We start from the raw sequence: 15,776 nt of genomic DNA, 5'->3' as shown, positions 1-15,776 counted from the left end.
CCCCCCCGCCCCCCCGCCCTGGGCACCCGGTGGGCGCGCCCGGTCCCGTCCCTCCGCAGACGCCGGCGGGAGTGGGTGGCAGCACCGAGGCGATTCTATTCGCATTTTTTTTCCCTCCGGGTTTTGTCATGGAAACGCTGACACAACCTCCAGACGGCGGCCGAGCGCGGCCGGGGACTGAGGGCTTTTGGGACCCTGCGGGAGCGCGGCGCACACTCCGCTCTCCCCGGGAACCCGCTGGGCGCGACCAACTCCCGGGCAGGGGCGGGGGGAGCGCGACGCTCCGCCCCGGCGCTCCGGCCCCTCCTCCCCCCGGCTCGCCGCCCGCTCCCTCCCCTCGCCGGGGCTGCGAGGCGCATTCGGTAGAGCCCGGCCCGGAACGCGTAGGTCCTCGGAGCGCAATGAAGTAGGCTCCGAGCGGAGGGAGGGGCTCGTCCCACAGCCACAGCGGCCAGCGCGGCGGCCGCACCACCCGCGCTCGCACCGCAGCCGCCCGGCCCGCGAGGAGGCAGCGCGGCGGCCGCCGGCTCGAGCGGAGGCGGCGGCGGCGGGGAGGCGGGGAGGCGGGGAGGCGGAGAGGAGCCGCAGCCGGAGCAGCGGGCGCGCGCAGCCGGCGGGGCCACGCATCTCGGCACTTCCAGAGCAACTCCCGCGCCTTCCAGACCCCTGCCCGGGGCGGCGGGCCCCGAGAGCCGCCGCGGAGCCCGCCCGCTCGTCCCCCGCCCGAGCCCTGCCCGGCCCTGCCCGGCGCCTCCCGCGCTCCGCTCCGCGCGGCAGGGTCCCGGCTCCTGCGCCCCGGCGCGCCTCCCGGACAGCCCGGTCCCCGTAGCCAGGACAAAGCCATGAAGCCGGCGCTGCTGGAAGTGATGAGGATGAACAGAATTTGCCGGATGGTGCTGGCCACTTGCTTGGGATCCTTTATCCTGGTCATCTTCTATTTCCAAAGTATGTTGCACCCAGGTAGGGGGCGCGTTAGCGTGGTTTTGTTGGATTTTTTTTTTTTTTTTTTTTTCTCTCTCGCGCTCTCCCTCGGCCGCTCGCTGGCGCCGGGTCTCTGCCTTTTCCAACCTTACCTCTTCCCCAGCCACCTCGGGGCTCCTTGCTGCCCAGTCTGCCCGGAGTCGGGATGGAGAGGAGGAAGGAAGACGTGCTCACCTTCCCCTTCTTCCTCCCGGCTCCAGGGTGGAGGATGGGAGCAGGAGGGGCGGTAGTTGGTGGGTTTTTGTTTTTTTTTTCCCCCCTCTCTCTCTCCCTTTTTTCTTTGTGTCTCTTGTCTGTCTGTCTGCGAGGTAGCAGAGCAAGGTAGAGAGGTCGTGTGCAGCTCCTGGTGGTGGGAGGCGGGTTTGAACAGAACGCAACTCCCCGCTGGTGCCGCGATCTGGGGATGAAAGCGACGCCGGGAGCGGCCGCCCTGCGCCCCGGCTCGCTGCCTTCTCCTGGGGGGGGGGGGGGGGGAGGGCGCGGGGGCGAAGGCTGTGCCCCCGCCGAGGTCGCCAGTCCCCGCTGCGAGCTGGGGAGCCCGAGGCTTGACTCCCACGTGTCCTGGGCTCGGCGCCGCGCAGAGGTGCGGGGAGAGGCGGGGTGCCCGGCGCTGCCCCTCCGCCCGGCTGGGGAAGAGGCCGGGCGCCCGGTGTTTGCCCCCCGGGTCCGGCTCCACGTCGACCTTGCGGCGGGTGCCCTGGGGCCTGCGTCCCCCTGCGCCCCCTCCCCCGCGGCTCTTCCGACCCTGCGCCGGTCACGGCCCCTGCCCCCGCCTTGGCCGCGGCAGTTTTGGAGGAAACTTTGGCCCGGCCCGGGGCTGACGGTCAGGTTGCCTCCCCCACTCCTGGCGTCCGAGCATCCGAAGCCCCCGGAGGGCTCGGGGCCTGTGACAGTGGGCCTCCCTCACCGTCCCCCCCACCCCGCCCCCAGTCCTCGAAAGCTTAGACCAGTTCCACGTCTGAAATCTGGACGAGGGGAGGATGGAGGCTCGCCCCTTCCAAGGGGCGCTAAGGAAAGTTTGGGACCCGAGGAGGTAAGGGGCGCCTTGGAGCGCGGCGACCGGGGGTTCCAGCTCCGCCCGCAAGCCCAACAGGTAAAAACCACCCAAGGAGGCCCCGGCTCGGCTCGGCTCGGCTGGTGGCTCATCTCCCCGGGGAGCCGTGGTGTCCCCGCCCCGCCTCACCCCGGCAGGCCCCTCTGGGCCACATTGGCTTCGAAATCCTTTTTTTTTTTTCTACGCCTCCGAGTTGCCTTTCTCAGTAGAGCCACAGCAATAATTTGCTTTTATAATTGCAAGGAGGGAACTGGAAGCACGTTTCCTTCCAGGGAAATGGGGTTGTTTGTTTGTTTTGTTTTTTGTTTTTACCCCCCTTCTCCTTTCAGTGTGTATCTAACACTTTGGGCAGAGGCAGCCTTGAATTCTTCCAGCCTGCGTTTGGGTGGGTGGCAGAGGACTGAAGCTGTTCTTTCCATCAATCAGGCAGGGCTGCGGGGTGAGCTTCCTTGACAGCCGGGCACTCACCGGCTGGAGCAGTTGTTAAGGCGGCCACCTTGCCAAGGATATGTTCTGACGCTACCACACGGAACCTCAGGACATCCGAGCCAGACTTGTAAAAGATGGCTTTTGTTTGCAACGGGATATTTTTAGTTTCATGTCAGCAAACTGCAGCCCTGTTTGTCTCCTCACCCAAACCGGTGGTTGGGAAACTTCTAAGGGATTTAAAAATGGACCTCATCACTTAGGTTCTGGGCCGTGGGCAGTGGTTGCAGCATCCAAGGCCAGACAGACAGAAGCATCCTGGAGGCCAGGCCAGACTCCACCCCAGAGACTGGGGGACTGGGTGGTGTGCGAGTACACTTAGGCTCAACCAGTTTAAACAAAGGGCCGAAGGATTTGGTCTAGACTGTAGACATGTGTTTAGGTCACTTAAAATTTTGCCTGGGGGATCCCTGGGTGGCGCAGTGGTTTGGCGCCTGCCTTTGGCCCAGGGCACGATCCTGGAGACCCGGGATCGAATCCCACGTCGGGCTCCCGGTGCATGGAGCCTGCTTCTCCCTCTGCCTGTGTCTCTGCCTCTCTCTCTCTGTGTGACTATCATAAATAAATAAAAATTAAAAAAAAAAATTTTTGCCTGGATGGAACATGCCAGGTAGTACTCTGCAAAAACGCCTACCTAGAACAGGGATGGTTATTAGACTCTGTTGGGAATGCACTTTAACTTCTCTGTACCTGTTAATTGTCTGGGGAGATACTAACTAATACCACCGCTCTCTGTGCTTTTCAGGCAGCTTGGGCTTTGCTTTTCTTGTCCAAGAATTAGGAAGGAACTTTCTAACCAGAGACATGAGGAAGAAACTTCCAACTTGTAATTGGCACTTTGCTAAAATTTCCAGCCCTCGTTTACAACGTTGACTTGAAAGTGGCACCGGACTTTTCAGACTAGCCTTTGGGAATCAGGGACAGAACTTTCTCTATGGGTGCTCTGATAAGGATCCTCTGCCCTTGGCCTTTGTTCTCAGCCGTTGCTTCCCTTCTGGGTCCCACGTCCTCCCAGAAATGGCATTTGTTTATTATTCATATCTATATGAGTATGGTCTTCTTTTTCCCCAGTCTTTAGCAACTGGTGCTTTCCATACCTTCTGTTGAATGTAGACCTGAAGATGGGTCAGTTGAAGAGTCTTCCTTATTTTGTATTGCATTTGGTTCCACGAAAACTCTGTGCCAGCAGTTTATGATGACATGGGGCATAAAGATATGTTTTGAAACCAATATTAAACATTTTCCTTTCCTTTTTTTTTTTCTGTTTTATTAAACTTTACTGGCATGAAACAAACCTGATGACAGCTGATGCTACATACATATTTTCTACTACTTTGGATTTCTTTAAAAGTTAGCTGACCAAAGTTGCTTCTTTGATTTAGGGTAGTGGTGGGATGATCCTTTCACCAGGCTCTGCAGTTTCAGGCTTTCCAGCTCACCCAGAGGGAGGCAGAAGGGACCACAGCATGGCACAGATTGTGTTGCTAAAAATTTGGAGCCCTCTGGCAGGAGTTCCACGTACCTGTATCTGAAATAGAAAAATAGTATTCCAAAAGAAATGGATTCGCAGCTTCATTGGTGGCCAGAGAACATCTGGAGTGTGAGAAGAGGGAGAGAAAGGAGGAAGGAAACTGCTAGTGATGAGGAGGGCTGGCTGTCTCCCCCTCTGATTCTGATGTGGGGCCAATTGTCTTTTGTACTATTCTAATTCCTAAACTTGAGTAGTTGATCCATCTTTCATTTGGTTGGAGCATTAGGCCTTGTCAGTAAGGCAGCTTTCTCTCTCTCTCTCTCTCTCTCTCTATATATATATATATATATATTTAAAGATTTATAAAGATTTATATATTTACTTATTCATTCATGAGAGACACACAGAGAGAGAGGCAGGGAGACATAGGCAGAGGGAGAAGCAGGCTCCATGCAGGGAGCCTGATGTGGGACTTGATCTTGGGTCTCCAAGATAACGCCCTGGGCTGAAGGCAGGCGCCCAGTCACTGAGCCACACAGGTGTCCTTCTTTAGATCATTGATGCTCTGAGTCCGTAGTCTTTGCTGAGATCAGGTTTTTGGTTTTTGTTTGTTTGTTTGTTTGTTTGTTTTTTGCTTTTTTTTTTAAGATTTTATTTTTAAGTCAGCTCTATACCCCATGTGGGGCTTGGACTCACACCCCTGAGATTGAGAATCACACGCTCTACTGCCTGAGCCAGCCAGGCGTCCCGGGATCAGGTTTTAGGCCCCATTCTCATTCCCGTGTTCTGCACAGTGCCTGACACCTAGTAGGCTCTCAGTAAAATATTTGCTGGATGAAAGCATGAGGTGGCTCAGCCCTAGAATGCCCACTTCTTTGGTTTTCAGGAAGGTTTTCCAGCCTTGACAAGAACGCCCTGTCAAGTGAGTCTGGGTCTGTCTGGTGGGGACCCTTCCTTGCCTTGCTGGTCTCTGAGACCTGAGACACCCCCCTCCTGCAGACACAGATTTGGTTTAAGTTGTTGCGCAGCAGATGAGAACATTCCCCCAGGTAGGACACAGCTGGGGCACTGTTTGGTGTCCTGGGTCCTGGGGAAGCTTGGCTTTGCTTAGCTACTGACTTGAAGAAACCCATCTGCAGGCCGAACACCTTTTGTGGGTGTGAGCTGCTCCTGAAGGTGATGAAAATGGAGCCACATGCTGGTGGTTTCTGCACACTTTTGGGTTGCTCAGTGGAACGCCTCCTGGAAATGTGCATCCTTCACAGTAAAGTGTCTTGCATACCTGCCCCAGACGGCTGGGCTTTGATGGGGCTCTCTTGTGCAAGGCAAAGCCAAGAGGCCCCCTGGAGCTGCATTTGTGCCCAGTGTGTGAAGACAGCTCCTCTGAACCTTCCTTTTGTGTCACTCCGGAGGATTGTGGTTTTGTTTGAAAGCTCCTGTTAAAAGAAGAGAAGCCCACGGAGGAGAATGCCTTTTCTCCCTGCTTCTCTTACTCTTTTTTCCTCTCGCCTGTATGTTTACTTTCACTGTTGCTTGGGATTTCTTTGCCTTGGATGGGTGTATTGAAAGATTATACCCTTTATTTAAAGACTTCTTGGGTTACCCCTTCATAGTTTCACTTTATTTGATTGAATGCACAATACTTGCGTGTTGTAATTTTAGTCCAATCATAAACATAATATGTGCTCTTTTTAGAAAATTTAGGAAGTGTAGAAGAAAAACAGTCATTTATTATTCCACCACCCAGAGACAACTGGTGCTTTATTCTACAAATTATAGAATATATACATTAAAAAAATAGTTGAGATCATATTATGCGTTTTGTACCCATTTTGATGTATTTTAGACAAATTCATCATTATGGTGATTAGTTATTAAGTTTAAAGACAAAATTTAATCACAACTTTTTCCATTTATAGACTTGCATATGTTTCCACCCCTTCCCCCTTCCTTTGCAGGATGTCAGTCCTGTATCATTTTTTTCTTTCTTTTTTGCTGTGCACATTTTACCTCTAATTACATTAAATTAATTATTTTTTTATTTTAAAATATAGGCTCCACACCCAACGCTGGGCTTGAACTCGCAACCCTGAGATGGAGACTTGAGATGAGGAGTCCAGTGCTCAGCTGATTCAGTCAGCCAGGTGCCCCCGCATGCATTTAATTCTAAATTAAAGAATGTCTTTGCTTAGGGCACCTGGGTGGCTCAGCAGTTGAGCCTCTGCCTTTGGCTCAGGTCGTGATTCCGGGTCCCGGGATCGAGTCCTGAATCGGGCTCCCCCCGCCCCCCCGGGGAGCCTGCTTCTCCCTCTGCCTGTGTCTCTATGTCTTTCATGAATAAATACATAAAATTTTAAAAACAAACAAAAGAATATTTTGCTTAGACATGAAGTGAGTTTGGAGTCAAAGCAATGTGTAGGGGCTGTTCTTTGGCTGTCTGAAACTTCCTTTGAAAAGGCATCAGGAGGGTCTCAAATATTCTGAGTTCTGAAAGCACATGAAATAGCTGAAGGGTAAGACTTGTCCAATGTGGGGTCTCACTCCGGCGGGTGACATGTTGGCGCCTCAGTGGGGCATTTTCCTCGCTGCATTAAGGGAAGACAGATGCACTTAGGCAATTTCCTCTAACAGTTCTAGCCACTGCTAAGGAATCCTTGAGTCATTGCCTTCTGAAGTAAAAAGTGGTGGTCGGGCTCAAGGGGAAGAGTGGCCGGAGATTTCTGTGGGGCCTGGGGCCAAGGGGAACCCATCCTGCAGCAGAAGTGGCTGCAGTTTCTATTTATCTGGTTGGAAAGTCATTTTGCTTCTGACCAGCTCTAGCACAGCCATTTAAAAACAGGAAGTCAAAAGTTTACAAGCACAAGCTCCACCCTTTCCTCCTCTTCCATCCACAAACTGGAAGAACTCTTCTTAATCCGGGGAGGGCAGATGCAAAAGGCCTCAGGAAAGTCATGGCCAGCAGGCTTGGGAATTCAGATTCTTAGAAAAACCGGAAGGTCATTTGGCTCTTCATTTTATTTTTCTTCCCCTTTTTTGTTTCTCTTCTCTTGAGTTTTGAGACCTCATCTTTATGACAACGGAGAGGAAGGTACATCTTCCTATGAGGTCACTGAAGGGTTTGGTCTGTCAGTTAAAAATTCCTGGAAACTGTGATTTGACATATCTTAGATCAAACATGATTGATCAAAATTTATGAGCTCTGTCTCTGTCTCTCTCTCTTTTCTGCTCTGTGCTAGGCACTAGGGATTGTCCTAGGCACTTGGGGATTCAACATTGATTTTTGCCCCCAGGGCACTTACATTCTAGTAGGGTAGCCAGACTTTAAGCACATGCAGAGGTAAAATAGATAGTGTATCAGATGGTGTGAAGAGAGAAAAACAAAGCAGGGGAGATGGGTGGGAGGCAGGAGTTGCAATTTAATATAGAGGTAATTAGGGACTGTCACTGGTAAGATGACCTGGGAGAGCAGACACTTCAAGGGAGGGAAGGAACCATCCACACGTCCATCCCATGAAGAATATTCTAGGCATAGGGCAGCCCAAAGCCCATCCTTGAGATGGGAAGGGGCAGAGTAAGCAGCATATTGTTCAAAGCGGATAGCAGAGGGAGGAGCAGCAGAAAAGAGTGTGGCGTGGAGAGAGATTTGGGATGGGAAGCCCTGGAGGGTCTGAGGAGAGTCTGCTGTGGGGGGCCTGGGGCAAGCCACATGGGAAGCCAGGATTCTTCTTACTTGCAGCTTCGTGTTTATCTTTGGGCAGCTGGTCATGCACTTTGGTAAAGTGGTCCCCGTGTAAATCCCATTTCTCTAACCCTACCACCCCTAAACTAGACTACAACTCAGTAAAAGAGATTTGAGAAAAATTTTAACAGAGCTCGTATTGGGAAATTCTTCCACAAAATGTTCAGGGTGTGATCCTTGGCATTCATGAATAAAAACAATCATCCCCAGCTCTTGACTTATGGAGGCACTCAGTAGGAATATAGAGATTGAAGGGACCGATGATTCGAAGTGGAAGACCTGGGTGGATCCTGGTGTGGAGTTCCTCTGCTTCCTAACCCTGTAAGTTATGGTAATTTCTTGTTTTTAAGAGACTCTTTTTTTTTTTTTTTTTAACGTTTTCATATGGAGGAAAATTGACTGTGCTGTACTAGATGGCCCCTTGGCTCTGGGCTGTCCTTTCACGGCCAGCCTTTCTCTTTCTTAGTGGGACAGAACAGTTGATGCCTTCTGAGGGCACCTCTGTAAATTGGGCAAGTACTTTTTTGTAAAGCATGGCACACTCCATAACCTCAATGAGGTGATGAGAAAAGCACCCAGCATGATGCAGGCTCCAACTGAGGGCCTGGAAGGATCCAGTAGCCCCAATTGTGGGCTTCATAAAGCTTTGCCAGCATGTGGGCCCATAAAGCCTTTTCTGCTGTGCCTGGGGAGCTTGCACCCATTTTCAGAGGCTCGGGGCTTGCAGGTAGTAGCTCTCTTTGATTAACTGATGATGTCGGGAAAGGTGGGGAAGTAAGTTGTTTCACCTGGGGTTTGACTCTGGAAGTTCCAATAGAAATAGATATAGATGGGGGAGCCTGGGTGGCTCAGTGGTTGAGCTTATGCCTTCGGCTCAGGGCATGATCCTGGGGTCCTGGGGTCAAGTCCCATGTTGAGCTCCCTGCAGGGAGCCTGCTTCTCCCTATGTCTCTGCATCTTTCTGTGTGTCTCTCATGAATAAATACATAAAATCTAAAGAAAAAAAAAAGATGTAGACATTTCTTGGTGGAAAGTATCACAGTACAGAGTTTAGTTTCTGTACAGCCATTGAGCTCACATGGCCTTTATAATTTCTCTTCTCCAGCCCTTTTAGAGGTGTATTGTAGTTGTTTGTCTGCTTGTACATCTTCTTTTGATTATTAGGACACAGTTTTTGTCTCTGAGGTTGGCCCAGAGGTTCTTAGGAAACATTTAAAGAGTAAATAGGTGATTCTCAGAGACACCTCTTTCCTCCTGTCCCCACCTCACCAGTGTGCGCGGAGGCCAAAGGGAAGGGTCAAGTTGCTTCGCCAGGCCCAAACAGCTTCTGGTGTGGTCTGTTCCATTTGACCCCTGAATCTTTTTTGCTTTCCTGCTCTATTAGGATGCAGAGTTCAGGGCCTGAAGCAGAAAGTGAAACTGCAATTACGGGGAGGGCCAGAGATGTAGGGCTCTTGGCCAAGCCTCCAGGAATGAGTCCCTGCTGATGCTGTCTGTAATTATTTATAAACAAACCTATCTTGGTGTGACTGCTCAAAACTGGCCCACCAGGAGTGCCCCAGACTGTCCCTGGAACTCCTGAGTCTGAGAACAGACTGATGGAACTGAAAACCAGGGGTCAGTTCCTGATTCCAGTAGTAGGCTGCTTCCCCACTGCAGCCACCTCTCAACACCCAGAGAGTCAGAGAAGGGACCATGAGGTGCTGTTGCAAAACCCCTCACGTCCCCATCATCATGTTAGCCTCCAGCAGAACCACCCAGAAGGCGGGAAGTTGGCCTGTGCCTCATGTTTGCTTTCTAAATCTGGAGTAGGGCTTCTTTTTGGGGGAACCAAAAGCACATCCATTTCAAGGAAGCCTGAGAGGTATAGCTCTTTTTTTTTTTTTTTTAATTTTTATTTATTTATGATAGTCACAGAGAGAGAGAGAGGCAGAGACACAGGCAGAGGGAGAAGCAGGCTCCATGCACCGGGAGCCCGACGTGGGATTCGATCCCGGGTCTCCAGGATCGCGCCCTGGGCCGAAGGCAGGGGCCAAACCGCTGCGCCACCCAGGGATCCCTTTTTTTTTTTTTTTTTTAATTTTTATTTAGGTATAGCTCTTAAATTATCAGTCTCTGCAGTATAGAAAGGCCTTCTAGAAGAGGGGGTGGAGTGGGTGATGAGCAGACATCCTCAGTACTCACCACACATGGCTATACTATTGGTAAAACATACTTGAGGTAAAACATTAGTCATTGCTAATATATTTTGTTTATAGATAATTTATACATATTACCACCATTATCTGAATCTCCAGGATAAGGGTATTTCTGTCTAACAGTAGTGATGGTAAAACCTTATGTTTGTTATTATCTGGGTCATTCTGTTGACTGACACCTTGTGCACTGTGGTTCCATTATCCTTTTCCCTTGGAAGGTGGCATATGGAGCCTCAGAGCAGTGTGCGAGTGTGGGTTGTGTTAGTGCACTGTAGTTTCTTGTCTGGGATCTCCCTAAGCCTCCTCTCCATTTTGTGAAGGTTACATAGAGTGAAAGAGGATAGTATGATCTGTAGATCTACTTTGGATTTGTTGTCAATGGCAATCCATTGAACTACACTAAGAGCAGTGGGATCCCCTGAAGTGGCCATAGAGTCCCTTCACCTGGTGGCTCTCCTCCTTCCTTGTGACCCATGCATGTCCAGAAAGGCCTATAACTTGGTATGACAGGTTATGTGGAAGTGGCTGTGTCTATTTATATTATTAACATTCGTTAAAGTTCTTTTTTTAGACTAAACATAAATGGAAGACCTGATGTCTCCTTCCCAGGGTGCTAGTGTCCCCTAGACTTAACCCCAGGTCTGGCCTTGTCTTGAATATAATCGGTAGTTGCCAGACCCCCTGCAGCCAACTTTGGGTCAAGGTACGGTATTGGTAATAACCTAATGCCAGTTGTGGGAGTGGGGAGTCAGCATCTAGCTGTAGATAAGTGGGAGGAGTAGATATCTGAAGTTCTAATATCACCTGAAGTTCATTTCTGACTCAAGCCAATATGAATAAGGATAAAGAAACCTAGTAATAGAAGGGTTTACGTCTTTATCAATCTCTGGCTTGTGAGTCGTTATCCTAAAAGTCTTGGGGAGAAAACCCACAAAGGCAGCTCCAGTTGAAATAGGCTGATGGCTGGGTTTCTGCTAGCAGCTGTTAACTTCGAAGAATCCCAGAAAGGGGAAGATACAAAGGCCCCTCTCAGGGAGTGTTGTGATGTCACACTTTACGTCTCTTAACAATTGGCATGCTTTACCTTTATTATTGTTTGTGGTCATTTGCTATAGAGAAAAGAACACAAAATCTGTAGTCCAGAGACCAGTTTCCAGAACTTGGCTGTCTACTATATCCATTTGACATCACTTAAGATGTTTGTTTTTTTCTTTTTTTAAAGATTTTATTTATTTTTTCATGAGAGATACAGAGAGAGAGAGGCAGAGACACAGGCAGAGGGAGAAGCAGGCTCCGTGCAGGGAGCCTGACATGGGACTCAATCCCGGGTCTCCAGGATCACGCCCTGGGCCGAAGGCGGCGTTAAACCACTGAGCCACCCGGGCTGCCCCACTCAAGATGTTTTTGTTGAATGCTTCTTAAGAGTTCGGTTCTGGGGCAGCCTGGGTGGCTCAGCGGTTTAATGCCACCTTCGGCCCAGGTGTGATCCTGGAGACCCAGGATCGAGTCCCACATCGGGCTCCCTGCATGGAGCCTGCTTCTCCCTCTGCCTGTGTTTCTGCCTCTCTCTATCTCTCTCTGTGTGTCTCCCATGAATAAATAAATAAAATCTTAAAAAAAAAAAAAAAAGAGTTCGGTTCTGTTCTGGGTGCTGGAGATACTGCAGGGACCCAGATAGACAAAAATTCATGTCCTTGTGATTTGTTCTCTGGGGGGAGGCACCATAAACACATGCATATTTAAAACACAGAGCATGTTTTGATGATGACAGATGCTACAGAAGAACAATAAAACAAGGAAGGAGGATATGAAATGGAAGCGGCTGGGGGCTGCAGTTTGCAGGAAGGTGCTCAGACGAGGCTTCCCTGAGAAGGTGGCTTTAAAGTTGGAAGGAGATGATGGCATATAGGAGATGAGCTGGGGAAATAATACAGGTGTTTATTGGCTATTATTTCTGCAGGTTGACATGGGCCAGGTGTTTAATATGTTATGTCTCAAAGGAATCGTACAGGGTGATTGTCATCATCTTACAGGGGGGTGGATACAGAGGCATAGAGGAGATCACTTGTCTAGGTCAGATGGAGAGGATTGAGGAACCATGGCTGTCTGACTTAAGATCTGTTGTTCAGGACATCTGTAGGGGCTCTCAGTTGGGGGCTACCCCCTGTCCCCACATTTGGAAATACGTAGGGAATGCTCTTTTTTTTTTTTTTTTAAAGATTTTATTTATTTATTCATGAGAGATACAGAGAGAGAGGCAGAGACACAGGCAGAGGGAGAAGCAGGCTCCCTGTGGGGAGCCGGATGTGGGACTCGATCCCAGGACCCCGGGATCACGCCCTTAGCCAAAGGCAGACACTCAACTGCTGAGCTGCTTAGGTGACCCTGGAAACGTGTAGGGGGTGCTTTTGATTGTCTCTAAGGACTGATGGCATCAGTCTCGTTGGCAGGGCCAGGGTTACTAGATATCCTGCAAAGAGTGGGATCTTCCTGCCCATCAGGGTCATCTTGCCCAAATGCCAATATTGCTTCTCTTTGAGAATTTCCTCAAGGCTCTCCAGGCTCTGACAGGATCTGACGTGGTACCTGGCCACCCCCTCACCACTTGGGCAAGTGCCCGGCGAATTGTAGCAACTTAATAATGAATTGAATGAGTGGAAGTCACAGCCTCAGAGATTTGGTCCCCTCCTTTGCCGAGTAGAGGTGGCCATATTCCCTCTCCAACGTGGTGCTGACGGTGAGGATCAAGTGAGAAATGAGAAAGAAAAGTACCTTGGAAATGGCTGCAGACACAGAGGACACAGATTGGTGGGGGCACGCGCTATGGTTTCTGGTCCTGAGCTGGTAATCTTCATGTTCACAACAAGCGTTTATCCATTTGGTGTGTGTACCCTGCACTGCCACGTTTACTAGGGGGTTCCTGGGTCCAGGCTGTTGTATCTTCTTTCTGTCTGCAGGAACCCTCTGCCAGCTGTGCCGGCACAACTTCCTTGGCACCTGAACCTGAGCTCTGCCTCAATGGAGTATTTCTTTCATTCATTCATTCATTCATTCATTCATTTTATTTTTGAAGATTTTATTTGTTTATTTGAGAGAGAAAGAGAGAGAGAGCAGGAGCCAGGGGAGGGGCAGAGGGAGAGGGAGAAGCAGACTCCCCACTGAGCAGGGAGCCCAATGTGGGGCTTGATCCCAGGACAACCAGGATCATGACCTGAGCTGAAGACACAAACCTAACCCACAGAGCCATGCAGGCGCCCCTCAGTGTTGCATTTTACAAAAGCAGAGTTCATTTGGTGAAAACTCCGCTTTGTGGTTTCATGCTCAATGCAAAGGCCATAGCTTCCTCCCAGTTATGCACATACTTACCCCTCGGGTTCTCATTAGCTTTACAAGGTGACACTTGAAAAATGAAACACAGGACACTATCAGCGCCATTTCTGAAGCTGAACTCAGGAGGAAGAAAAATTGTTTCAGAAAAATAGCAGTTGTTCTGTGGCAGACCTTCAGTGAGCAGCGGTTGGGTGGTTTACATGGCTCTTTGCACAGGAGATGATTGATTGGCCTTTGTCACCACACTTGAACCTGTTGTGTGCAGAGGAGGACCATGTGGCTTCTTCCTGCATAGGGGACAGTCACCCCACTCTTAAGGGCAAGCCCGGTGGAGCTGCCTCTGTGGACGGCACTCATATCTGGGGCAGAGACCCATCTCTGCCATGGTCACCAGAGCAGGATTTGAGATGTAGTTAGAAGGCTATAATCCTGATTTGGGCGGGGCCAAGGTATATTTGGTGTCCTTTGTTTGCTGGAGATAGTCCTGCTGGGCTTGATAGTCAAGGGTGGCGTGGGAGGGTGGTCTCCATCAGTGCTCAGGGTTCTTTATATGTTGAAAAAGCTTATCTTTTTAGCCACTAGACCTTCCTCCAGATGAACTTTCCACCTCACTTGGTTTAGACCAGTGGTTCTCAACCGGGGACAATTTTGCTCCCTTCTCTCCCCCACAGCAAGGGACTTTTGGCAGTATTTGGAGATAATTTGGTTGTCACACCTGCGGAGGGATGTCCTACTGGCATCTAATAGGGAGAAGCCAGAGATGCTGTTAAATATCCTGCATGCACTGGACAGCTTCCCCCTCCGCTGCTCCCCACCAACAAAGAATAATTCAGCCCAGAATAACAATAACTAGGAAACCCTTCTTTAGATTTTTTGTTTTTCGGATGCTTTCTTTCTTTCTTTCTTTTTTAAGATTTAATTTATTTATTCATGAGAGAGGCAGAGTCATAGGCAGAGGGAGATGCAGGCTCCCTGCGGGGAGCTCTATGTGGGATCCCAGGACTCCAGGATCACGACCTGAGCCAAAGGCAGACACTCAACAGCTGAGCCACCCAGGTGTCCCTTTCTGATGCTTTCTTAAGAATAAAACACATACACACACACAGAGAATAATACAACTATGCTCACTTATTGAGTACCTGCTATGTACCAGACAGTGCGCCAATTGCGGTACTTCAGTTATCACATTTAGTTTTCATGATCTTGTGAGGTGAGCTTTTACCAGTCCCATTGTATAGATGAGGAAACTGAGGCTTGGAGATCAGGGAGCTTGTCTAAGGTCACAGAGTTGGAAATTTGAAATAGGACCCCTGCTCAGGTCCAACTGACACCAGACTACCGTTCACCCCATCATTGTGCTTTGTGTACACGTTCCTGCTTTCAGCTAATTAGGTCAGGAGGTGATTTGTTAGAAGGGCCTTAAGCCCAGCTCTGGACTTTAAGCGGGACAATCATTGATAGCCTCTTCTCTTCTTACCCTACACTCTATCCCTGGGTGAGCTCATTCCCTCTGGGGGCTGGTGCTGTCACCTGTGTTCAGATGACACTTCTCACTTCCACTTGTGTGTGTTCTGAGGTCAAAGTCCAGCTTGTATGTTGCCTTCTGTGTAAAATCTTCATCCAGCCTCACGTGGTCAGGCTGAGGGGATGGGTGTCCTTCATCTGCACCCCACGGTGCTTTGTGTGGGTGCACCTCTGTTGTTACGCACTCTGGTGTATTGGGTCAGTAAGAGCAGCTGTGCTTTGTTTACCACTGTAGCTCAGCATCTGGAACAGAGCCTGGCACCTGTAGCTATTCCCGGTTCCTGTTCAGGCTCCTGCAACAAAATTCCACAGGCTGGGTGATGTATCAACAACTGGCATTAATTTCTCATGGTTCTGGAATTTTAAGATCGGGGCGCCAGCATGATTGAGGGACCTCTCCTGGTGCACAGAGTTCTTGTAGCTCCACATGGCCGAAGGGGTGAGGGAGCATCCATGAGGGCCCCACCCTCATGACCTAACCCCCCAACCCCATCATCACCTTGGGCATGTGTTTCCAACATATAAATAGTGGGGAGGATACAAACGTTGAGACCACAGCAATAGTCACTCGATAACTGTATATTTGAAAAAATGAACACATTGATACTGATGGGGAACCAGGAAGAAAATCCTGCTTCCTGGGGTGGCTGGGGTGGAATTGTTAGCCACTATCATTGCCAATTGGATTGTCAGTTTGATTGGGCAGTGAGCGAGCTGCCCCATTGGAGCAAAGAACAACTCTGTTAACACCACAGCTAGATGCAGACCCAACCAAAAAAATGAACAACTTTCAAACGTGTGGTGGGTAGTTAGGTGCTGTAACCCTGAGAGGAACCTGAATGTCCTGGGGGGAGATCTGCTCGTTCAGCCGGGATAGGACGGTCTGAAAACAGGACTCTTATAGAGCAGCATTGTCCAACCAGTATATACTGTCAGCGACACATGAAACTTTAAATTTTCCAGTAACTGCATTGAAAAAAAAGTAAAGAAACA

The 15,776-nt window shown here is 49.9% G+C and overlaps 1 protein-coding gene across 2 annotated transcripts in view; it reads left to right on the top strand.

The window, feature by feature from the left end:
* Nucleotides 1-810: 810 nt before the first annotated feature.
* Nucleotides 811-15,776, top strand: part of CHST11 (carbohydrate sulfotransferase 11) — a 257,281-nt gene continuing 242,315 nt past the window's right edge. Inside the window, exon 1 of one of the 2 annotated variants that reach the window (XM_072844280.1) lies at nt 811-945. In XM_072844280.1, coding sequence (XP_072700381.1) covers nt 843-945 — 103 coding nt within the window. In that variant the 5' untranslated portion in view covers nt 811-842. Of the gene's footprint in view, nt 961-15,776 lie in introns of both variants that reach the window. The other variant, XM_072844279.1, reaches the window with a different exon arrangement.

Source organism: Canis lupus, chromosome 11, assembly GCF_048164855.1.
Source record: "Canis lupus baileyi chromosome 11, mCanLup2.hap1, whole genome shotgun sequence".
NCBI classification, from domain to species: domain Eukaryota; kingdom Metazoa; phylum Chordata; class Mammalia; order Carnivora; family Canidae; genus Canis; species Canis lupus.
Note: the sequence above shows the minus strand (reverse complement) of the source record. Positions and strands in the feature narration are given on the sequence as shown.